General features: G+C 41.7%; 1 protein-coding gene across 1 annotated transcript in view; it reads left to right on the top strand.

Moving 5' to 3' along the window:
* DNER (delta/notch like EGF repeat containing) overlaps positions 1-26,128 on the top strand; it is a 355,032-nt gene that overhangs the window by 280,505 nt on the left and 48,399 nt on the right. Inside the window, exons 9-10 of the mRNA XM_030803026.1 lie at positions 12,998-13,120; positions 24,145-24,258. Of these exons, the coding sequence (XP_030658886.1) occupies positions 12,998-13,120; positions 24,145-24,258 (237 nt within the window). The remainder of the gene's footprint in view (positions 1-12,997; positions 13,121-24,144; positions 24,259-26,128) is intronic.

Here is a 26,128-nt window from a genome sequence, read left to right as displayed (position 1 = left end):
TCCTAGATTTTCTTAAATGTTTTTTGAAGGAGAATGCTCATTTTTAAGGAGGTAACTCAGAATAGTGGTCGTTTGGTTTTTACCATATATTTAAGAACTGTTTCCTTTCCAAATATAAATTAATTATGATTTACACTCAATACATCTACAGAAGTTACAGAATTTTTAACACCTTCAAAGATTTTCTTTTCTACATATTAAAAAGCATAATTCTTCTTTTAAAAAGCAATTTCTTTATTAGCACTGTGTTTATTATAATGTCTGTTCCCTGCATCTCAGCAAATCTCCTCTAATAAGTCTAGTCTTTTCCCTTTATAGACTATAGAAAATGCTCTTATCTCTCCACTAAAAAAAATTTTTAAAAGTTAGGGTTTTTCTAATATTACCTGTTTTCCTTACTGCCAATCAAGGGTTAGACATAAAGAGTGGTCATCATTTCCTTTGTAATCGGTGACATGATTTAGAGTTGTGATATTACAAATAAAATACCCATAAAGCATGTGTATTAGTCAGGGTTCTCTAGAGGGACAGAATTAATGGAATATATATATATATTTACTAAGTATTAAGTCGCACGATCACAAGGTTGCACAATAGGCCGTCTGCAGGCTGAGGAGGAAGGAGAGCCAGTCCGAGTTCCAAAACTGAAGAACCTGGAGTGTGATGTTCGAGGGCAGGAAGCATCCAGCACGGGAGAAAGATGTAGGCTGAGAGGCTAGGCCAGAGTCTCTCTTTTCACATTTTTCTGCCTGCTTATATTCTAGTCGTGCTGGCAGCTGATTAGATGGTGCCCACCCAGATTGAGGGTGGATCTGCCTTTCCCAGCCCACTGACTCAAATGTTAATCTCCTTTGGCAACACCCTCACAGACACACCTAGAATCAATACTTTGTATCCTTCAATCCAATCAAGTTGACAATCAGTATTAACCATCAGTTAATCAGTATTAACCATCACAGCATAGATGATATTACCCCCTTATATCACACAATAACATATCTCTGTTATGGAAAATTAGAAATCATGAATATACATATTTAAATTTATAAAATAATCCATTAACAAAGCAATTGTCAATTTTGGAAGATGTTTTTCCAGGCCTTTTAATGCATGTTTGTGCAAAACAGGCACTGGTAAAGGAAAGAACTCTTCCGTATTTATGTATGCAAAGGTTATTTGGTCCTCTGATTCTATTTTTCTAGCAAATTCAATTTACCCAGTTTGATCAAGCATCTTCTATATTCATCAGCCTGTGTGCTAAGGAAATGAGAGGAGAACAGCCTGTTGTTAAAGAGAAAATGCAGAGTTTGGAATCCAATATTGAGCAGTGAGTCAAAGTTTTACTGCCAAGCAGGAAACCAGATCCAGCCCCGAGGTTAATCTCAGGGGATGGGGGCTATGAAAAGGAAAAAGGGTAGGTTTTTAAAAGCCGAACATAAACAGGTTGTTTCGTATTGGAAAAATTTAGATCTTCAAGTTCCTGGGTAGTCAAATCTGGGCTAATCGGCCAGGCACCATGTCAGTGCTGAGCTGGTGCTATTGTGCTTCTTTAGTAAGCGGTCTTTGCTGACCATGTGAAACTATGGCTCAGGGTAATGGCGTCCTTCAGGGCTACGGTGCTTAGGGCCTTTGCTGTGTCTGCAAGGTGGGCACCTATTTCAGAAGTATGGCCCCCAGGTTGTCTTTTAAAATCATGTTTGCATCACAGGCTGGGTGACCACACGTTACATCATGATGTGCTTATGCCAGGCATTGTGCCTAATGCTTCCCTTGTGTTACCACCTCATGTACAATGCCAGGCCCGTGTCCTCCTAAGGGAGGGGCAGAAACTCCTCCTTTTATAAGTATCCTCTGTTGCCACAAGTGCCCGTGAGTGGCCTTGGTGGAAGATGTGACACACTGGCACTGAGCTGCAGCTGTGTGCCTGATGGTCCAGTGCTCCCCATGTAGAAACACTCGCAATACTGAGTTACAAAAAGTACTTAATAAAAAGAAAATAGCGTCAAATACATTTTATTTTAGTAAGGGAAGCAAGAATATGTATTTTACTTGGGAAGCAAGAATCTTGCTGTGTCCCATTGTCTCTCAAACTCTCACACTGTACCCCCAGCCCCCGTATGCTCTGCCATCCTGGTGACCCTCCAAGAGCAGTGCTCAAGGTCATTACACCAGTTGGAGACATCACTCTGCAGGGGCCCACGACATTTCTGGCAGCGACCTTGCTGTCTCCCCAGTGTAATTCCATCATGTTCTGGACCAGTTTTTCTTTCTCTCTGTTTTATCTTTTTGGGCTTTTCTCTTTCTATGTCTCTTTCTCTGTTTCTTTTCTGTCTCCATCTTGATAACTCTGGGTCTCTCTTTTGCTCTTCGTCTCTCCCCATCCCATGCTCCCCTGATCCTGCTCTCTTTTTTTCTGCCCTCCCTCCACCTCTGACTTCTTGTGTCTTCTTACATAAGGCCTTTCTTTCTTAACTACGGCACAATTGAACCCCTCAGCAACTAGTTCAATGCTTGGCAATATAGTCAGATTTCAGCAAATACTCATTAAAATGAACTGATTTTTTTTTTTTCAAATCACTTCTGTTTTTCTGGGAGAAGCTGTCAATTCTTTTTGTTCAATCAAGGTCTGCTTCTTCTAGAATATAGTTCCCTTCCACTCCATTCCCCTCCCCAGCCCCTTCCTTCTAATGAGATTCTGTTGTATTTTAAAGTGCCTAGAAGAGAAATTGGCCCATAGAAGGGGACTCAATAAATGTCAACTCCTGCACTCCTTTGAAAGAAATTGCAGTATCTCTGGATAAAACAAGCCAGGAATCTGGGCCTCCCCTTCCACCTCTCCTTCCTTCTCACCCTTCACATTCTATTCATTACCAGGCATTTCTATTTACTGTTTAAATGGCTCTTGACATTTATATTCCACATGGCCCTGTCACCACTCTCATCCTGGCCGTGATTTCCTGAGACGATTGCAGCAGCCTCTTCACTGATTTATTCCACATTGATTCTTGCAGGTCTTATCCCCATTCTCCAAAGGGTAGCTGGAGCAATCTCTCTGAAATGCAAATCTGATTTTGTATCCCCCCACCACCCACATTAAAGGTACTGCCAGGCCTGACACCTGCCTGTTTCTCTTTTCTTTTCTTTTTTCCTTTTTTTTTTTTTTTTTTTTTGAGTTGGAGTCTCGCTCTGTCACCCAGGTTGGGATGCAGTGGTGCGATCCCAGCTCACTGTAACCTCTGCCTCCCAGGTTCAAGCAATTCTTCTGCCTCAGCCTCCCAAGTAGCTGGGACTACAGGTGCATGCCACCATGTCTGGCTAATTTTTGCATTTTTAGTAGAGACAAGATTTCACCATGTTGGTCAGGCTGGTCTCGAACTCCTGACCTCATGATCTGCCCGCGTCGGCCTCCCAAAGTGCTGGGATTACAGGCGTGAGCCACTGCACCCAGCCCAGTGTTCTTATTTCTTCTCTGCCCTTTGCTCTACAGTGGGTTCCAATCCATGTCTGGAACAAATCACAAGCCGTGTCCCCTCCACCATGGGTCTTTCGCACCCACAGCTTTTCCTGCCTTGAATTTCCTCATCATTCTTCTGCACACCCCTCCCTTTTAGCTCACTTTTCCCTCTTCCTGGCAGCCTCCCTGGGGCAAGGTCATCTCTCCTGCATCTTCTCGTTCTCCTCCCTCCTGGAACACCAGGCCTCTCATTGCTTATACTTCCCAGTTATGATTTTCCATTGACTTGAATGATTGATCAATGTTTTTCCCCTCATAAGTGCCCCAGTAAAGGCACTTTGTCTGTTTTTACTCATGAGATAGCCCCAGTGACTAGCACAGTGCCTGACGCATAGCAGGTATTGAATAACTATTTGTTGACTTAAAGAATGAATCGATCGAGGAGGCAGATATGAGAAACAGAGAATTACCAACCTTCCCCATGTGGCTATTAAAGCCAGAGAGCCTCTGCACTGAGGGAGAGTATAAACTCACGGTATGAACAGTGAGGATAAGATTTAGAGCTGGCTTTTCATCATCCATCCCTTTGGAAGCCCAGGGAGGGAGGTGGAAATTTGTAGATGGCTCAGTAACATAAATAATAGGGAGGTTTTACAGTCAAAAACTTTAATTTAGCCTCTGTCTTTAGTCCTTTCAATTTAATGTTTATAAAAATCACAGCAAGTGGAAATGTTGACTGACTTGGGTCTTTTGACATTTATTTTCTTTTCTGGCTGAGATGCCATGAGCAATAAAAGGATAAGAAATTAGACATTAAAGAAATAAGTAACATCAGCAGCTATTGTCCGCCACACACCAATGAATGTTCTGCATTGACTTACACAACTTCCTCCATGTTCACAAATATTTTCTGGCTTTATTGTGTGTGTGTTGTGTGTGTGTGTGACTGAAGCACAATTACTCAGTGAAAACCTGTGCAGTTATCAAAACCAGCAGGTTCGTTTAAACAAGAGTATCTGAACACTTAATAGGATTAATGTGAGCCCAGATGCTTGCCTCTGTTTTTATTTCTGTTCTTTAATCGATTTCTATTATGAACCTGCCAGCAACAAGAGAGGCTAAGGGAGATAGACACACGCTCGTGTGCGTGCGTGCACACACACACACACGCACACGCCCACACAGATTCCCTTGAAATAAAGCTCTACACAGCAAAATGAATGCATCTTGTCCCACGTTCTAGAGCGCCAAAGGGCTCTATGACCACCAGTGAGTTTAGCCAGAATTTGAAAGCTCACAATCATGTTAACATAATAGGATTATTTTCTCTGTGCCCCATTTTTTTTTTCTCTTTTTTTGAGATGGAGTCTCACTCTGTTGCCCAGGCTGGAGTGCAGTGGCGCAATCTTGGCTCACTGCAAGCTCTGCCTCCCAGGTTCACACCATTCTCCTGCCTCAGCCTCCCGAGTAGCTGGGACTACAGGCACCTGCCACCACGTCTGGCTAATTTTTTGTATTTTTAGTAGAGATGGGGTTTCACCGTATTAGCCAGGATGGTCTCGATCTCCTGACCTTGTGATCCACCCATCTCGGCCTCCCAAAGTGCTGGGATTATAGGTGTGAACCACCGAGCCTGGCCCCCATATCTTTAACTACTGTGGGTGAGGTGGAATATTTGATCTCCCAGGAACTGGCCTAGACTTGAATCAGAAAGTCATGGATTTTCACATTTTATCCACTCATGCTGAAAAGAGGGGAAAACATCCTTTGAGCTGTGATGCATCATTAAAGGAACCACTCTTCACAGCCCCACACTCACTTCAGCCTTACCATAAAGTAAAAACAAATAAAAGCCCCAAACACCTTAAATTCACTCTTACCTTGAATTCAGTCTGCACGAGGGTATTGAGTGGCATGGCCTCCCCCTGGTTGTCCTGATCACAGCACCATGGTCTTCGAAGGTCCTGTTTGCCTGAGGCAGCAGGAAGCACAAATCGCCCTCCAGAGGTGATACTGACAGATGAGTCGCTGGGAATCTGTTGCACGAAGTGTGAAAGCCATCTGGCTACAGCTAGAATCTTACAGTTTTGGATATTTTTGAGTGTGATTAGGGATGGGCGAGGAGAGGGAAAGTACTCCTGTGAGCAAACAGTGTGGAGCCAGAGCCGGTGGGTCCTGGATTGATGTTTAAATCCTGTCTCGAGACAGTGTTGAGAGGGAAGATGGTGAAAGGCCACGGAAGGCTTTGCCTTTTACTAGGGAGAGGAGGAATTGAGTGACTCTTAAGACCTTTATGCAGCAAAGTGTCCTGTTCTGGAGCAGGTCAGGGTCTGTGGGGTGGAATCTGGGCTCCACCGTGCCTTTGCTGAGCTGGTCAAGGCTGTAGGGCTGTGATCTTTTCATCTGAAAAGTAGGAAGAGCACCAGCTAGAAACCAGCTTCACCATGTGGCTGGAGGCTTCATAAGGGGCACAGAGAGGAGTCCCAATCCAAGGGCACAGCATTCAACAGGGTTCTCGTTAGCTCAAAAATCACCAGGCAGGGTCTCCCTTCTTACTGCGCTCTATCTCATTCGCTTGGTATGAGCCAGTCCCAGATACACCAGGGCCTGTTTCCTTTGGTGGGATAGCAGTGCAGGAGAGAGTCACCCCATGGGCTATGTTATGTCAAACCCACAAGGGCAGAAGCCCCCCCTGGGTATTGTCCAGAAATCCTTTTGCTCTAATGAATGAACTCTTACCCTTCACAACAATTTGAAACCTGCATGTCCTCAAATCTCTTCAAGATGCTTTAATCTTATAAAAAGGATCTAGACCAGTGGTTCTCAAAAAGGGATTTTTGTCTTCCAGGGGACATATGACAATGGGGACATTTTTAATCATTACAACTGGGAAGGATGGTGTTATTGGAATCTATTGTGTAGTGGTCAGGGATGTGACTCAACGTTCTACAGTGCACAGGGAAGCTCCCCGCAATTATGATCTGGTCCAAAATATGAACAGTCTTGTAACTGAGAAACTCAGATTCTAGGTGTTAAGGACTAAATTAGTCCACCCCGCAAATTCATATGTTGAAGTTGTAACCTCCAATGTCTTTGGAGATAGGGCCTTTAAAGAGGTAATTAAGGTTCAATGAGATTATAAAGGTAGGGCTGTAGTACAATAGCACTGGTGTCCTTATGAGAAGCACTCACACACAGAGAAAAGGACATGAGAGGACTCATAGAGAAGGCCGCTGTCTGCAAGCCAAGGGGAGAGGCCTCAGGGGAAACCATACCTGTTGACACCTTGACATGGACTTCTAGCCTCCAAAACTCTGGGAAAATAAGCTTTTGTTTAATTCAACCAGTACTATCGTATTTTCATGGGAGCCCTAATAAACTAACACACTAGACAATGAGTTTGGAGGTAACATGGGAAAGAAGGAAGAACACACAGGATTGACTACGTGGCTTTGGGCAAATTTCTTTACCTCTCTAACTCTTAATTCCTCATCTATAAATTGGGATGAGTCATGCCCATTGCCTTGGGTTTTTATGAGAATTAAACAAGTTAACACACCTAAAGGGCCTGACATAAGGCAGATGCCACTAACTTGCTACCACACTGGACGCTCCATGCAGGTGGAGACCTGTTTAGCTTTGTACGCAGTACCCAGGGCACCTGGAAGGTCCTGGAGCACCATAGAAACATTTTAAAAGTGCATCGAATCAATTGATAACATTTTGGGTGCTTATTCAACAATTTTATTTGTGTAGCCTTTTCCGACACAGATACCACAGGTACAGCTGTGAATACTGCATTTGCAGACTCTACCCTCAAGCTTCTCCTGTAGTGGAGGAAGAGACATGATAATCAAGTAAGGAACTATGATAAAAATAGGATTTGAGACAGTTACAAACGCTATGATGGAAATCAGCTGAGTGTCGTGATGAGTTGCTGGTGGGAAGAGCTACTGTACATAGCATTGCCAGAAAACTATCTGACAAAGTGATTTTTGTTGATGTTTTTGTTTTATGAATATAAATATTCTTTATTGGAGATTTAAATTCCACTAGAGCTGTTGTTCTTGTGAAGTGTTTTTTTAAAATGATGAATAATTCTTGGTACAATCTTCTCTTGGTTTATCAAGTAGTACATTCTAGGAAAACTCAGTACACCTTTTTTTTTTTTTTTTTTTTTGAGATGTAGTCTTGCTCTGTCTCCCAGGCTGGAGTGCAGTGGCACAATCTTGGTGCACTGCAACCTCCGCCTCACAGGTTCAAGTGATTCATGTGTCACAGCCTCCCAAGTAGCTGGGATTACAGGCACCCACCACCACGCCTGGCTACTTTTTGTATTTTTAGTAGAGATGGGGTTTCACCATGTTGGTCAGGCTGGTCTTGAACTCCTGACCTCAAGTGATCCACCTGCCTCAGCCTCCCAAAGCGCTGGGATTACAGGGGTGAGCCACTGTGCCCAGCTTAAAACTCAGTATATCTTAAAATGGTGCTGTACATATAAAGAGGTTAGGTTTTAGTTTGGGAAAGTTATCAACAGGGTTTTTACCTACATGAGGGTCCAGTGGAACAGTCCAATGTTGTGAAGAATGAGGAGGCATTCTTTGTTGTGCAGGAATATCCAGGGCATTGCAATATTTAATATCTTTGCCCTCTCCCACCCTCCTAAATTCCAGTAGAACCCTCCAATCATTGCATAAGGATCACTCCCACCCCTAATTTTCTCTAAACACCCTCTAAGGGCTAGCACAGCCAGCATTAAGAGCCATGGTTTTGAGGGTGTTCAGTGACCTCCTCATCTTCTAGTCCAGTGGTCATTCTTGCTCATTAGAGCCTCTGACACTGCTAACCCACCTTCCTTGATATCCTTTCATCCTCAGGCTTCCATGACACTGCATACCTTGGGCTTTTCTCCTCCTTTTTGCCCAATCCCTATCCGGTGTCGTGATCTGGCTCTTTGTTCTCCACCTGCCCATCTGCTCTGGCCTTGACCCCTTCTTTTTTCCCTTCCATTTTCTTCTTTCCCTTCCATTTTCTTCTTTAATGAAAATTTCAAAACCACTTCCAGGCGAATAATTCCCAAAGTGCTCTTTCTAAGCCATTTACACACATACTTCCAACTGCCACTTGGACCTGCCCAAGTGTGCCCAATCTAAACATGTCCAAAGTTAAACTGGTCTTCTTCTAAGCCTGTTTTTCCTCCTCTAAGCCTGTTTTTCCTTTGGTGGTACCTCTTGGTGATAATGACTTCATCTACTCACTCAGCTAAACATGGCAGCCATCTCCACTGCTCTTTCTCACTCCCCCCCATCTGGTTGGTTGCTGTGCCCCGTCAATCCAAAAGAAATAATGGGAACTGATTATTCGGGAGCAAATCATACAAAGATGGGAGCAGTGCTGATAAAGATCAGTGCCTTGGAAAGGGCCACTCTGATCCCACCCTTTGATCGTTTATTTTATTTTTAAAAATTCTTTCGACTAGCCTAATTTCTTTTTCAGACCCTGGGCATACTGCCCTGAGCTAATTTGTTTGCCCGAATTAATTATCAGCAGGGGGTGACAGGCTCATTTTCACAGAAGCCCTCTCTTTTGGAAGGAGTGCCTTTTTATTCAAACCGTCCGATTGAGGCTGCTTGGCACTGAGTATAAAGGGTGCCTTGACATTTCCATGAAGACATTTGAATGTTAACGTCTCTGAAGAAACAGTTTTAGAATATGAAAGCTTTATCTTTTTTCCCCCCAAGGAAGAAAAACATCACCAGCTTAATTATCTCTGTAAAATAACTTCCTCATTTGCTTTTCATATTGCTAGTATAAAAAGATAATGATACTGTTTTCAAAAATGGAAACAATTAAAGATGATCTTGCAAAACTTGCTTGTTTGATTTTTGTCTATTTAAATGCCACCTCAATTCAGAGGTCAAAGATGCGTGCAGGGTTATGGTTATATATTACCCTTCCATGTTGATTGTTAAAAGATCTCCTAGGAGGGCAAATGCAATTGAAAAGGTGCTGCTGGAGATTGTACTCCTCAATGACCTCAAAAAGCTTCTTATATTAGGAGAAGCAAAAGACACTTAACTCTTTACATATACATGGATATATATGTATATATTTCTACCTCTCTCTCCCACTCTGTCTCTCTCGCTCTACATATTTATATATCTATATTTCATGTTGTATGTTTTTTACCACTATATATAGTTTTTATGTTGTGTATTTTTTACCCACTATATATATAGTAGATAAAAAATATATATAGATGTAGAGATATAGATATAGGTATAAAGATAGTGCTAAAATATATATCTGTATATAATAGTGGTTAAAATATATATATATTTAATAATACATATACATTTATATATATAGTGGTAAAAAACACAGCATTAAATGTACCTTCTTAACAAATGTTTAAGTGAACATTACAGTATTATTTACCATACACACTGTTTTCCAGCAGATATCTAGAACTTATTCATCTTGCATAACATCTTGCATAATTAAACAGCAGCTCTCCATTTTTTCCCTTCCACAGACCCTGGCAATCATCATCATTCTACTTTCTGCTTCTGTGAGTTTGACTATTTTAAAAATACATCATATAGGTGGAACCATACAGTATTTGTCCTTCTGTGACTGGCTTATTTCATGTAATGTAATGTCCTGAAGGTTCATCCATATTGTAGCACATGACAAGATTTTCTTCCTTTTTAAGGCTGAATAATATTCCACTGTATTATGTACCACCTTTGCTTGACCTGTCCATTCTTCTGTCAGTGGACATCAAGTTGTTTCTACTTCTTGGTTATTGTGAATAATGCTGCAATGAACATGAGAGTGCTAGTATCTCCTCCAGATCCTGTTTTTGATTCTTTTGGTTGAGTACCCAGCAATGGAATTGCTGGATCATGTGGTGGTTCTATTTTTTTATTTTTTGCGGAACCTCTATAGTTTTTCATAGCAGCTGTACCATTTTACCTTCCTACCAACAGTGCACAAAGGTTCCAATTTCTTCAAATCTGCCCCAACACTTGTTATTTTCTGTTTTTGTTTGTTTTGTTTTGTTTTTTATAATGGCCATCCTAACAGGTGTGAAGTGGTATCTTGTTATGATTTTAATTTGCATTTCCCTGATCATTAGTGATGTTGATTAGTGATGTTATTTTCATATGCCTGTTGGCCATTTGTATTATTTTGTACCATTACCAACTCAAAATGGACTAAAAGCTTAAATGTAAGACCTGGAAGTATACAACTTCTAGAAGAAAACGTAGGGGAAAAACTTCATAACATTGGCCTTAGGAATGACTTCTTGGATACGATATCCGAGGTACAGGCAACAAAAGCACAAATACACAAGTGGTACTTCAAACTTAAAAGGTTCGGCATAACAAAGGAACAATCAACAGCATGAAAAGGTAACCTATGGAATGGCAGAAAATATTTGCAAACAATACATTTGATAAGCGGTTAATATCCGAAACTCTTGTTAAAAGAAAGATCTTTCATTGAATCTAAATCAGGAATCAGCAAACTTGTTCTGCAAAGGGCCGGATAGTAAATGCTTAGGCTTTGCAGGCCATATGGTCTCTGTTGCAACCACTCAGTCCTCTGTTGTAGTGTGAAAACCGTCATAGACAATATGTAAATGCGTGACTGTCGCTGTGTCCCAATAAAACTTTATTTGCAAAAACAGGCTGGGATAGATTTGATCTGTGGGCCATAGTTTGCTGACCCCTGGTCTAGAACAGAGTTTCTCAACCTGGCTGTATTGTTATTTTTTTCTGGATAGTCTTGTTGTGGGAGGCTGTCCTGCACAGCCTCTTGTAGAACTGTAGGATGCTTAGCAGCACTCTTGACTCTACCTACTAGATGCCAGCAGGAACCCCTCCCCCTACCTCTAGTTGTGACAACGAAAAATGTCTCCAAACATTTTCAAATGTCCTTTGGGGGACAAAATTGCTGCTAGTTGAATACCTCTTATCTACATAATGGAAATGCTCTAATGAAGGATATAGAAATATTTCCCTAAAGTTCCAAAAAGTAGGGTAACATACTACTTTTCAGAAGAATTGAAAACTATAGTATACTTGTCTTAGGTAGGTCAAGTGCTCCTCAAAGGGGCCATTATCACAACCGAAATTTGGAAAGCTGTTCAAAAACAACTGAAATGGCAACATATTTGAAAAGTGCTCTGTTAATAATGCAAATATGAGCTTAACCTACTTTTATGATAGGCACAAGAAACAAAACAGTTCAACATATTAGCATGTTCTAATGGGACTTTCTGAGTTTGAGAGTTGGTTGTGCGTTGGAAAGGCTAGGGAAAAGCTAGTAGTTCTAATTCCTACTTGGATAAGGGCTTATTTTTTCTGCTTATCTGAATTCAGAACGAGCACAGGCAGTGTGACTTTTGAAAACACTCATATGTTTTTCATTGTTTGGACAGGGCCAGACAAAAATGGCCTGGTTTCACTGCAAATTGGCAGTAACACATGTTTTCAAAAGTTGAAAACAGCATAACCCTCATGAGTGAATCTCAAAGAATGTTGTCTTCTTGTCCTTTAGAATAAACACCTGTTTTGCAAATAGGAGGGTAAAATCCATCTTTATCAAGAAATTGTGGGTTTATTTTTTCTTCACTTACATTATTATTTCTTTAGTAATTTAAACATTTAGGTACAATTTAAAATATTATAATTTATATACTAATATCTTTAAACAAGCAATAACAAAAATACCCTCACACATTTCATCAAGAATTTCAGTTAAGCATTTTGAGCTAATTTTCTTTTCTGACTTGAAAAGGAAATACAGATATATTTTTCTAATGTGGTTCTCACACTTTTTGTTTTCTTTTGTTTTTTTTGAGATGGAGTTTTGCTCTTGTTGCCCAGGCTGGAGTGCAGTGGTACAATCTTGGCTCACTGCAACCTCTGCCTCCTGGGTTCAAGTGATTCTCCTGCCTCAGCCTACTGAGTAGCTGGGATTACAGGTGCCCGCCACCACGCCTGGCTAATTTTTTGTATTTTTAGCAGAGACAGAGTTTCACCATGTTGGCCAGGCTAGTCTCAAACTCCTGAGCTCAAGTGATCAACCTGCCTCGGCATCTTACCAGCACTTTGTGGTGGCATGAGCCACCACACCGAGCCAGGTTCTCACTCTTGAAGGGATCTGTTTGCTCCTCCCCTGCTGTAAATCCTGCTCATTCACTATCTCTGATGGCCGCAGCAGACACACTCAGTGACTGGATCACCCTAACACCAACACCGTTGGATGCACTATGATGAAAATGTCAGTGGATAAATGGAATCACTTCTTTTATACTTGAGATCATGAAAAAGTGTGATAAGAACAGGCTTCTTCATAGCCTTCCCCCAAATCTACCTTTCAACTTTACTCCAAGAGATATAGCTCCTGAAATCCCATCTGTTTGTACCATACTTTCTAATGAATACCCCCAACTGCCTTCCCGGCAGGCTGGTCCCGCGTGGGTTGTAAATGGGATGCATTTGACAGTGGGCCTTTCTCTCTGTCCCTCAGGTTACCATGGCCTCTACTGTGAGGAGGAATATAACGAGTGCCTCTCCGCTCCATGCCTGAATGCAGCCACCTGCAGGGATCTCGTTAATGGCTATGAGTGTGTGTGCCTGGCGGAATACAAAGGTGAGAGGCCGCCTGGCCTTCCTGTGCCAGAATGGATCTAAATGACATCATGTATTTTTCAGTGTAAATGCATAAACCTCTAATTGGACCATGAATTGTTCAGAATGAAAGTCAAATGCTGAAGCTGGCATGATTAATGGGTCCAAGGAGACCAGTCTGCAACTCTCTGGTTTCTTCCTGATAGATTGAGAAACAACTCTCTCTCCTGTCCTGTTCTTCATGGATCCTCGCTCTCCTTTTTGTTGAATGTGTAAAAAGCTGAAAACAAAAAGTAATATAAAGATGGACTGTCAGACATAGATCAGAGACCATGGCTGTGAAAACTGTGGAAGAGGAAGGATGCTGTCCTGTAAAGCTTCTTATGTAGAGATAGAATGCTGTACTTCCTTGGGGAGGAGACAGGTGGAGTCCCATGTATTGGCAAATAAGTTAATGCTTATTAAAAACAGGCGACATTGACAGAATGTTTCTAATGTGTGGACCCCGTTCTAACCCCTAATGTGCATAGCTCACTAAATCCCCCCAAAAACCCTATGAGATGGGCAGTAATGCTCTTCCCCTATAAGCCTGGTGAGCATGGTTCCTAAAGCCCTTTCTCTCAGCATCTCCATTGGCCTCTGGCCACGTTTTGTGGACGGCAAGGCTTCCTGGAGCCCGGATACCCTCAGACGGCCCTGTTCCAGGAGAGCCTATTTATCAGCTGTTGCACACATTTCTCTAAGCCATGACTGCAGGGCCGGGTTTAGATTTTGGAATGCTTTTGTGGGCTCTATTTATAGCCATTTCACTTAACCACTTGCTCCTATTGCTGCTTGCTTGATGCCATCCACCTGCCTGGAGACCTTGCATTGCCCTCACCGTTGCTTCTCTTTGGATGAACCTACCTTTATTTAGTAACCTTTTTGGCAAGTCTCATGGCCTTGTAGGCTACACTGAAAACTTGATTAAGCTCCTGGATAAAAGGGCTGAAGCTGGGCCAAGTCTTGACTTTGTGTTCCACAGATCTGATGCTTCTTTTGGAGTATGACGTTCGGTTAGAACAAAACTCCACTAACATCTACCAGGACACGACAGCAGATGTGCTGGCTTCATTCTCAGGCTTCTCAGTTCTGAGTCTATCTATCTATTATCTTTCTCTCTACCTATCTTCAACCTCCTTCTTTCCCCTTGCTCCTTTCCATGTCTATAAATATTTTCATGGATTTCTTACCCTGAACAAATGAAGATTCCAGGAAGATGGCAGCTCACATTGACATTCAATATCTGATCCCTCCTGACTCTCTGCTAGGGATGGCTCAATAAGGTAGATGACCCTAAATGGGGTCATCTGAAGATCCGGGGTCTCAGGAAAGGGTATGTGTGCTGGGAGCCTTTGCTTAACAACAAGAACAGGGGATGAGGGCTCCAGAGAGAACTGATGACTCAATGAACAGATGAGTCCAAAAATTCCTTCAGCTTATAGAGAGGAAGTGCATGCTGTAATTGTGCTGCATCTGGCCCTAGGAGGCAGAGGGGTGTACTGATCTCATGGATATGGGCTGCTCTCTAAGGAAATTGTACAGTAGGCAGAGCTGCCCCCCCACCCCCATTTTTTGTGGCCTTGAGAACACCAAACTGGGAGGCCTCTCTCTGCCTCATGCCTTAGTACACAGGGCCCCATTGGCTGCCCATCCAGCCCTGAAGGGGAATGTGTTATGTTGTCTGTCTCAGCCAAGATTTCCACCCTCTAGCCTGGCCAGTACAAGGAGCCCACACCAGCAACTCAGAGAGGGAGAAAAGTTTTGGGAAATAAAAACAAAAATTGCAACAACAGCTCTAAACACTCAAGAAAGGAAGTGAAGAAAGTAATGTATACCACTCAAAATTGAATTTGGATCTGAATAAAAAGGAGGAACTAGTGCATGAGAGAATCAAAATATGAGGAAGTGGAAACCACGAGTGAAAAGATAGGAAACATGGAGAAAAGATTCGAGAGATCTGCTTCTGCTTGAGCGATGGGGGCTCAGAAGAAGGAGCATGTGGAAATAGAAGCAGAATTCACTAACTCCTAGAAGGAGGTGTCTGTGAGGTGAAGAAAGTTTTACTTTCAAATAGAATGGGCTCACAGGGCAGTAGTGGGATTAATGAAGGAGATGATATACAATTTGAGATTTCCTGGTAAAATTTGTAACTGCAAGGATAAAGAGAATTTTTTACAAGATTCTTCGAAGGGATCACAGGTTACATACAGAAGAAAGAGAATCAAACCAGCATTGTACTGCCCCTCTCCATCATGAAGGTAAAGGATAGCAGAGCAGCATTTCAGACTTTTAAATGAAAAGGACTAGGAGTTAAAGGGTTGTTTATATTTGAGGGCAAAAGAAAGACATTGCCATACATTCAAGGATACAGAAAATGTAGCACTCTATACCCTAAGATAAGTACCTTAATAAGCATCCCCACCAAATAGGAACTAAATCAAAACAACAAAGATATCCAGATAGGGGAAGACAGAGAATGGAAGGAAGGGATTTATCCCTTTAAATGCAGGCATAAATCTAAATAGATGATATTTATGTGATTGTGAATGGTAATATAAAATGGTGAAGGAAAGTGTCTTGAAAAAAGTAGATCCACCTTCTGTATCAGCTATCTATTGCTGCGTAACAAATCAGTACCCAGTACTGGCTTAAAACATGCTTCTATTACCTAACAGTTTCCTAGGTCCAGGTGTGGCTTAGTCAATTCCCAGCTCAGGGGCTCACAAGGGTGAAAGCCAGGTATTGACTGACTGAGCTCGCATCTGAGGCTTGAATAGTGAGAGATCAGCTTCCAAGTCCCCTTAGGTTATTGGCAGAACTTGTATCCTTGTGGCTGTAGGATTTGTGACAGCTTGCTCTTTGAAAGCCAGCAACTATGACAGAGCCCCCACTGCTTCCAGTCTTGAACTTCCGGGAAGGCCTGGACTTTTTTTTTTTTTTTTTTGTGATGGAATTTCGCTCTTGTTGCCCAGGCTGGAGTGCAATGGTACGATCTTGGCTCATGGCAACCTCCACCTCCTGGGTTCAAGAGATTCTCCTACCTCAGCCGCCTGAGTAGCTGGGATTACAGGCATTGACCACTATGCCCGGCTAATTTTGTACTTTTGGTAGGGACAAGGTTTCTCCATGTTGGTCAGGCTGGTCTTGAACTCCCAACCTCAGGTGATCCACCCACCTCAGCCTCCTAAAGTGCTGGGATTACAGACGTGAGCCACCGAGCCCAGCCTGGACCCTCTTAAAGGTCTCACTTGGTTAGGCCAAGCCCACCTGGGAGGAACTCAAAGTCAACTGATTATGGACCTTAATTGCATCTTCAAAACCTCTTAACTGCCATTTGCTCTTGGTTGGAAGCTCACACTCAAGTGGAGGGAATTACACAATGGTGTGACTCCCTAGGGGTCGCTCTAGGCTGTGTCCACCACTCTCCCTCTTAAGGAAAAATTTCAACAAGCAAAGTGGTTTCATATTATTTAAAACAAAGCCATGTGTTGAAGGGGGTGAGGACAGGAAAGACTGAAAGGCATACAAGTGTGCTAAAGATTTCACTCCTGGCTGGGTGTGGTGGCTCGCACCTGTAATCCCAACACTTTGGGAAGCTGAGGTGGGCCGATCACCTGAGGTCAGGAGTTCAAGACCAGACAGTGAAATCCTGTCTCTACTAAAAATACAAAAATTAGCCAGGCATGGTGGCAGGTGCCTGTAATCTCAGCTACTCGGGAGGCTGAGGCACGAGAATTGCTTGAACCTGGGAGGTGGAGGTTGCAGTGAGCCGAGATCACGCCACTGTACTCCAGCCTAGGTGACAAATCCAATGGGCAGGTAAAGTGTTTATTTAATTTTAGTATATTTATGAAGACATTTAGGTTTAGGTTTAAATAAGGCTGCTGAAAACAGGGAGGTAAACCCTAGCAATGTAGCAGTAAATGGTAGAACTTCTAAACTAAGAGTGGTGGGGACATGGGGAGGGTAGGTAGAAGGTCATGCTCTTCCACCCAGGGGAAGAGTGAGGCGAAGTGAGAGGCCACATGATCCTGTGCTTTTCTCTCCGTGGGGGGATGGACATTCTCCCCCTTTTGGAAATATTTTTGCCAATATATATTTACATATAGTATGTCTGTATAAATTCAGGAAACCGTCAGATGGATGGGTTTCAATTCTTAACTAGTACGTACCTGGAGTTAGAACTTGGATAGGTAGTATTTTAGGGATAAAGTTAAGTGTTAACTTTTTACTTTACATATATGCTTTTTAAGTGGTAATTTTTACTGCTTAATATTAATATTTTTTAAATTATATAGTTTTTATATTTTTAGGAGGATATATATAACTATATATAACACTATATATATAACACTCTATGTATATATATTTATCCTCCTAAAAAGAGTGAGTGCAATAGGGAGTCAGCCAAATATATAGCTAAGAACATTCTGAAAAAGGAAAAAAGTCCGGGGGCAGTGGCTCACACCTGTAATCTTAGCACTTTGGGAGGCTGAGGCCAGCAGATAATGAGGTCAGGAGATCGAGACCAGCCTGGCTAATATGGTGAAACCCCATCTCTACTAAAAATACAAAAATTAGCCAGGCGCTGTGGCACACGCCTGTAGTCCCAGCTACTCAGGAGGCTGAGGCAGGAGAATCACTTGAACCCGGGAGGCGGAGGTTGCAGTGAGCTGAGATCGTGCCATTGCACTCCACCCTGGGTGAAGAGCGAGACTCCATCAAAAAAAAAAAAAAAAAAAAAAAAAAAAAAAAAAAAAAAAAGCAATGAGGGGGAACTTCTGCCAGATGTTAAAAAACCCATTATAATGCTACAATTATTGTTACATTCATATATTACCCGAGCAAGAATGGACAGATAACCAAAACTGAAGAATGGCCCAGAAACCATTGTCTGTAATAATAATGTATGACTCTTAAAGAGGAATTGCTAGGAATGAGAAGGGAATTCTTTTCAAATAAGTGCTTCTAGAAAAACTGGGCTGCTAAAGAAAAAAAGACATTCTTACACTTCTAAGTAAATTCCATGTAAATAATAATTTTAAAAACCTCTTCTTTGACTTTTTGTGTCCCCCCTCTGCTTAAAGTCCCTTTCTTCCCTTTTGCTTTTTCAACCATGGCTCTTGGCCCTTGTCCACATCATTCCACTAAAAGAGGTTTCAGGAAAATTCATGGTGAAGTAATTGAAGTCATTTGGTGAAATCTATGAAGCCTCCCCTTCCACTTCTGACTCAGCCAGGGTTCCTGTCCCTTTGCCCCACTGAGCCCTGGGGTCCCTCCTGCACGTCACCTTGCTGTGTCTTCTGCAACTTCATTCCTGACCGGGTTCTCCTCTCTGCCCTCACTAAGTCTTGGTCTCCCAGATGCCATGAATGACGTGGGTCTCCAGGCCCCTTTCTCTCTCCCTCCTGTTTGCTTTCATCCACTCCTATGGCTGTATCCACTGTCTGAAATGTTGACCCCCAAAGAGATGTGGCTTCTTCCTTCTTTAACTGCCTATTTTCTTTATATTTGCCGTGACAATTATGTTTAGCCTTGTATTAAATTCTTTTTGGTTTCAGACTTTCTTCTTCCCTACACTAAATCATAAGCTCTGGAAAGACAGTGACTACATAGGCCCTTTTTCTTTTTAAATTCTCTACAGCTCTTACTGTGGTGGCTTGCACAGAACAAATCCTCAATGGCTACCTTTACTTGAGTTAGAACTACTGTTTAACACATGAATTAAGTAAAGGAAACCAACTTAAACATTTTCATGGAATATAAATCTTCACTGTAGATCATGGAACTGTTAGAAAGCAAAATTCATGGAGGACCTCTGTGTAACCCGTCTTCAGACAAACCAAAATACTGCTGTGTCCTTCAAAACTAGTTCAAGGCTGGTTTCTGATGGAACTTCTAAGACTTTGTTAAGTGTTCATACCTCATATTGTCAAAAGGTTAAGGAACAGCCCCATAGTGATTGATTTTTATTTCTAGAAGATCCAGTGAAATGATCAACAATATATATATTTGAAATTTTTGGTGATAAAATTTAGAAAAAAACTTCAATTTTTAATTATGAAAATAATATAACAATAATAAATATTTAGAAGAAAAGAGAAAATTCATAATTACTCATGTTTTTACAACATGAGCCATAATAATCTGTGTTGCTTCCATTCTGTTTTTAGTATCCATGTTTTTACTGTTCAATAATTGAGTATACCTACAATTTTATATTGTTCTGCTCACTCATAATAAGATATTATGTTTGATTTATGTATTGCTAGGAAGTCTTACTAGTTTTATTTTAAATGGCTTTGTAATGTTCCCATGAGGGAATACTTATCCATTGCTTTGTTGTTGCGTCTGACGTGGGGCTATTACAAATATTTCTGGAATTAATATCTTTATATTGTTTTCATACTTCCTGGATTTCTTTCTAGGGATAGAGTCTTAGAAATGAGATCACTGGATTATAGATTTAATTACATTGTACATTGTACCTACTTTTTTTTTTTTTTTGAAACACAGTATTGCTCTGTCACCCAGGCTGGAGTGCAATGGTACTATCTTGGCTCACTGCAACCTCTATCTCCCTGGTTCAAGCAATTCTCCCATCTCAGCCTCCTGAGCAGCTGGGATTACAGGTGTGTGCCACCATGCCTGGCTAATTTTTGCATTTTTAGTAGAGACGGGGTTTCACCATGTTGGCAGGCTGTCTCAAATTCCTGACCTCAAGTGATCTGCCCACGTTGGCCTCCCAAAGTGCTGGGATTACCAGCGTGAGCTACTCTGCCCGGCCTGTACCTACTTATTTATTTTTAAAGGCTACAGAAATTTTAATGGGAAAGAAGAGAACTCCTTCTTTGTTGGATAAAGTTATTGCCTTTGCTAGATTCTACTTAGCCAGGGAAAAAGGATTTCTGGTTGTTTTGTGCACCTAGCCCTTTCAAGTACTGTGATAAATACAAAAAGGATAAGTCAGAGTTTCTGCCTTCTTTGGGCTGTTATTTAACCAGACGAGCAGACTGAGTGACACACACAGGAATAATGAGGCTAAGCTGAGATGTCAATTGTAATTTCTGAGCTGGGTTAGAAAATGTTGAGATCTGTAAAGATTGAAATACTGGAAAAAGTTTTCATAGAGGAAGTAAGTTTGGATGAAATGAGACGATGTCTTAAATATTAAGTGTAATAACACTTCTTTACTGGCTTAGTTTCCTGGAGATAAAATATTGATTTTCATTTTTCAAATATTAATTGTAACTAAATTTGTGATGACAAAGACATAATTGGTGTACTGCTTTTTGAATTCTAGCTTATTTCAATTCTAAAATTAACTTCTGTAAAGAACCCTGTTGGAATCAAAGTCTTTTTAGAAACATTTCTTCTCCATCCCTTCATATGAAAAGTATGAATTTTTATTAGTTTTGACTGAATTACAGTTTATTTTTGCTTGAGACTAAACATCAGCTTTGTAATAGTACGTGCTGTGTCCTCTGCCAATGGGTGATGCATGTGTCATTCCACAGACTTAGTTTGAAGTGTGGACCTGGTTTTCTCTGACAAAATAGGGTGTTTTTGAGGCAGATTTGGAATTTGGAATCTCTCCTCTGGCAACCTCACCTGTGTGTCAGCCAAAGTACACTGGCTGTTGCCCCTCTTGAAAGGATAGGATTCCGGTGTTAGGTCCATAATTTCTCCCATGCATTATGATATGGCCTCTGCTCTACAGGACTTCAGAGATTTGTGGGAGAATCAGACAGGAAAGCAGGTAAGTTATGATTTGGCACAATGAACTCCGTGACAATGACAGTCCCGGCATGCTCTCAAGGCACAATGATGGAAGAATGTGGTCTGTGTTGAGAAAATCAAGGTTCAGCTTTGCAGAGAGAGGGTGTTTGGATTGGGAATTGAGAGATTAGTTAAATATGCGAAGATCAGGTTGGGGGAAGGGTGTGAAAGAAGGTGACTCCTCAGAGGAAACAGGATGCCCAAGACTTGATGTTTTCTGGGAATGGGAGTGGTGAGGAGGGCAGGAAGAGGGGGCCTAGGGACCTCCAGAGGAGGAGGGTTTGAGTGGAGACAACTTGGCACATCAATAGTGTCCATGATCGTCTATTCTCCGTGTTTAAAGTTTTTAGCTCAGAGTTGTTCAGTTCTAATGACAAGCTGAGCAATATGACAAATTTATATACGGATTAGCAAGGTTTACGATATAGAAATGTGAGTCACCAAAGTGCTCTCCAAGGATTTTTAATACCATCTTGCTTCTCTGTAATCAGGTTTGTGTGAAGATTAGCTGTTGTCCAGTCTTGCTGCCAGAAAACTCTCAATAGATGCTCAAGGGACCAAATGTCTTACCATTTGAAAAAGAAAATTAACAAGGGAAAAAAGTATTGTCTCCCCGCCCTCCAAAAAAGAGCCACCCATCCAAACAAAAACCCTAAACACCCAAAAGATTGAAATTGCTTATGGGTCGGGCGCGGTGGCTCAAGCCTGTAATCCCAGCACTTTGGGAGGCCGAGGTGGGTGGATCACGAGGTCAGGAGATCGAGACCATCCTGGCTAACACGGTGAAACCCCGTCTCTACTAAAAATACAAAAAATTAGCCGGGCGTGGTGGTGGGCGCCTGTAGTCCCAGCTGCTCGGGAGGCTGAGGCAGGAGAATGGCGTGAACCCGGGAGGCGGAGCTTGCGGTGAGCCGAGATCGTGCCACTGCACTCCAGCCTGGGGGACAGAGAAAGACTCCGTCTCAAAAAAAAAAAAAAAAAAAAAAAAAAGAAATTGCTTATTATCTTGAGTGTTTTCATCAAGTCTATTTTGTTGAAGACTTTCAATAAAAGGTAAGATGCTTAAAAATTTGGCCTAGAATTTGCTTTTCAGTCTTGTTTTTAAAATGTGGTAGTTTGTGTGCTAATATGTTAGTGATGTTAATATATTACTAGAAATCCAGTTACAATCATTTTATTTCTTTGACTTCAGGTCTAATGGAAATGTTTTCTAGGCTTCAGGCACCTCTGAAATTTGGTGGTGGCTGTATTTCCCACTACAAGCAAATGTCTTTTTTGTCACTTGGCTCCCATTGATCAGCCCAATGGGAACTTGTAAATATGTGAGTCTTTGTATTGTGATAAACATTTTGAAGCAGAAAAGGCTCTTCTGCTTTTTATTCTTTCAATTGACCCCAGGCTACTTGTGAATCCGTAGGAAAGTAAAAATAGAGACTCCTGGGAGAAGAGGCCGTACACACCCCAGTGAAGAAGAATGACCAGATTTATGCTAATCTTAACATTATTTTGATCTTTTATGTTACCATGCAACCTGGGTTAGGGATGAAGAAGGTTGAGGAGGCTCCTTCAAGTCCCTGGAGACAGAAACTAAGACATGGCTGCGGGAGGCTGTATCCCACCAGGCATGAGGCAGTGGGATCACAGGGCTGGTCTCAGAAAGAAAGAAAGGCAAAGATCTGAAAGATGCTTCAGAAAAATACCCGGCAGAATATTGTTGATGGCTTGGCTAGGAGGGGCAAAGGATGAAAAAGAATTACCGGTCATTTATTCTAACATTTGAGCTTTACCTGGCTCAAATAAGTCATTAGTGTGAATATAGATAGGAAGTTCCATTTCTATTTTCTCTTACTTCTTTTCCTCCTTCCTGAGCCCTACTTCTTAAGGCATTGAGAAAGAAATAAGGGAAAAGCCCAGCAAGGATGATTTCAGTGCCTAAAGGATGAGTCATTGGGTGTGGCAGTCCCTTGCACAACATGAGCTAAGTAATGAAGTGCAGAGAAAATTAAGTAAATACCATTCAGTTACTATTTGCTTTATGCATATTTTTCTTGAGGCTGTTGGAAAGTGTGGGCATATCATTATGTACATTCTTAGGCAAGATAGAATGTAATTTATCTTTCTCTGCAAAGGGTGGGGGATAGGGGAAGGGAGAGAGGGAGGAGGGGCAGGAGGAGGAGGAGAGAGAGAGAGAGACACTAATCTATTCATCCATCTTGGCATCCAGTGTAACACCAGCAGATATCCCACCTTTCAAATAGCATTAGATTTTTTAAGTTCTTAATAAAATTATAAAAGAATAGATATTTGTAAAAAAGGTGCCAATAATGTAGAAATACACAGATGTGAAAATCAAAATAAGTCTCCTGGAAGTAATCCAGTCCCACTTCAGGCATTTGTGTACATACATGCACACACAGTCTTTTTTAAAAAAAAGTAAATGAGAAACTTTCTGTTTTACTTTACAGATTTTTTAAAAAATGCCTCTTCTTTGTTAAATGAGTGCTGAGCTCCATAGAGTTTTGTATATTTCCACAGTCAATTCAGGGTCACTCTCAACAGCCTGCTTAGCAAACACAGACTCTGGGATGGGATTACGGGCAGCTTCAAATCCCAGCTCCTTTCTTACCAGGCTTTTGATCTTGGACTCTTTCCTCAGTTTCCTCATCTGTAAAATGGGGGAATAAGGATAATTGTCTCATAGTGTTGTTGTGAGGAATAAATTAGACATAAAGCATGCAGTGATGTCTTTGAGAATGAAGTCTAAGTATCACGCGGCTTCCCCTCTCCCCTGCAGTTCTTCGAAGTAGAACTGGGACTCACTTAAATATCTGATTCCAAATCTTCACTTTCAGGTTGCTAATATTATATTTTATCAAGGCCATCTAGATATTTTCTGTTTCTTTTGGAGACTTATAAAGCATTTGCTATTGATTAATTTATCTTTCAGGCTTTTAACTTTCTGTTCCCCAGGCTTTGGGACACGTAGGCAGAGAAAGTACAGATAAAAGACTATGGTGGGACCTATGGACAGTGATCGAATGTGTTACTTTCTCATAAGGCAAGTTTTTACAACAATCTAAAATCATGAGTGGGCACGTGTGTATACACACACCCACGCTGGGAATCTCCCTCACATTGTTCCAGAGAGTTCCGAGTTTGCTTTCAGAGGCCATGGGAGCTAAACAGTCCTGGATGAGTCATCCTGTTTTGCTTGTTTCTCTGCAGGAACACACTGTGAATTGTACAAGGATCCCTGCGCTAACGTCAGCTGTCTGAATGGAGCCACCTGTGACAGCGACGGCCTGAATGGCACGTGCATCTGTGCACCTGGGTTTACAGGCAAGTGATTCCATGGACTGAGTTTTCAAATTTACCACAAAGTGCCTGAGATTGCAGATGTTAAAAAACCCAAATCCATCATGAATAAAATATTGCAAAATACAAACACCATTACAAAATGTAAGGAGGCATGGCTTGGACGAAGATCTATTTTAAAACAACCCATTGTGTGAGCCTCATTAAATGAGGCTTTTCTGAGATGGTCGTTTGCCATCTAGACTTACAAAGACTATCATTACTGTACATTTCCCAGGCTAGGACTATGAAACATGAGAAATGAGCCATTACATGAACACTTAAGAAAGGTGATGGGTTAATGAAAGTCAGAAGATGGAAAGAAGGAAGGGGTGTGTCTTCTGTAGATGCTTCTTTCAGCTGCCATATTTATTTTTATTACAAGATATAAGTGTCAAGGGAGAGTGGGATGGGAGGCGAGATTGGCGGGGCAGGACTGGCTTCTCCAGAAACCTTGGTGGCCACTGAACACCGAGCAGGAGGAGCCACTTCCAGATTGGGGATTCCAGCCTAACTTGGGGTCCTTCTTCAAAGTCACCCCCTTATGAGCTTCAAGTACTTTGTGAATCTCCAAAAACAGATGTGAAATGTGGTTTGTACGTGTATGTGCTGAGGGTAGCCTCTCAAATGTTCATCAGATTCTTTTGGAGACTTAGAAAACATTTGCTATTGATTAATTTATCCTTCAGGCTTTTAACTTTCTGTTCCTCAGGCTTTGGGAAACGTAGGCAGAGAAAGTACAGGTAAAAGAAACTAAACCACCAGAGACAAAATGTTCCACCCCCTGATTTTCCAACAGAACCCAGGGATCTTGAAATGTAGAGAGTAAGACAAAGTCGATGTTTTTAGAGTTTTGCTCAACCAACAAAAGCCTAAGGGTCACTCTGGATTGCAAATTGGAAGAGGATGACATATCAAGTACCCACAGAAGAAGGTGGGCTCTGAAGCCAAAGACAAATGTTATGTTATCATTGGCTGGAGAGCACCTTGCTGTGTCCACTTCTACCCTGCTAAGCCACTGTGGCCACCTCCCAAGCCCTGGAGAATTTCACAGAGCCTTGGTCCCTAAGCCATCCCAGGGGAGCCTCATCTGTGCTACTGGTGAAGGTGACAAAAGCCGAGGTGTAGGAAAAGCAACTTCTTTTTTTTTTTTTTTTTTTTTTTGAGACGGAGTCTCGCTCTGTCACCCAGGCTGGAGTGCAGTGATGCGATCTCGGCTCACTGCAAGCTCTGCCTCCCGGGTTCATGCCATTCTCCTGCCTCAGCCTCTCCGAGTAGCTGGGACTACAGGCACCCGCCACCATGCCCGGCTAATTTTTTGTATTTTTACTAGAGACGGGGTTTCACCGTGGTCTCGATCTCCTGATCTCGTCATCCGCCCACCTCGGCCTCCCAAAGTGCTGGGATTACAAGCGTGAGCCACCGCGCCCGGCCAGGAAAAGCAACTTCTGATTCTCCTTCTATTTATCAGTGTCACAGCCTATGTTTTCCTTTTGGTTTTTCTTGGGACTGAGAAGTGGGCTTACTCCAAAAATGATTCACAGATGACTTTGTTTTGCTTATAAACACATGCAGACATTTATACTCACCAGTGGAGGCAAAAATAATATTAGGGGAAGCATCCTGGGTTTTTTTTCCCAGATATTCTTATCCCATGAGTCAAAAAAAGCATAGAAGGAAAATTAGAAAATATAGGACTATGGGAAAAAAATCCCACCACTGAAAATTGCTCTGTTAGGAGGTGAGTATTATTAAGATTTCGATACATTCTGATATCCAGAGATTTTCCTGAAGGTCTGTGTGTGTGTAGTATATAGTGTATAGTGTATATGCATATATATTTGAATATAAAAGG

This window comes from Nomascus leucogenys, chromosome 22a, assembly GCF_006542625.1.
Source record: "Nomascus leucogenys isolate Asia chromosome 22a, Asia_NLE_v1, whole genome shotgun sequence".
Taxonomy (NCBI): Eukaryota; Metazoa; Chordata; class Mammalia; order Primates; family Hylobatidae; genus Nomascus; species Nomascus leucogenys.
This window is presented reverse-complemented; position numbering and strand designations above follow the sequence as displayed.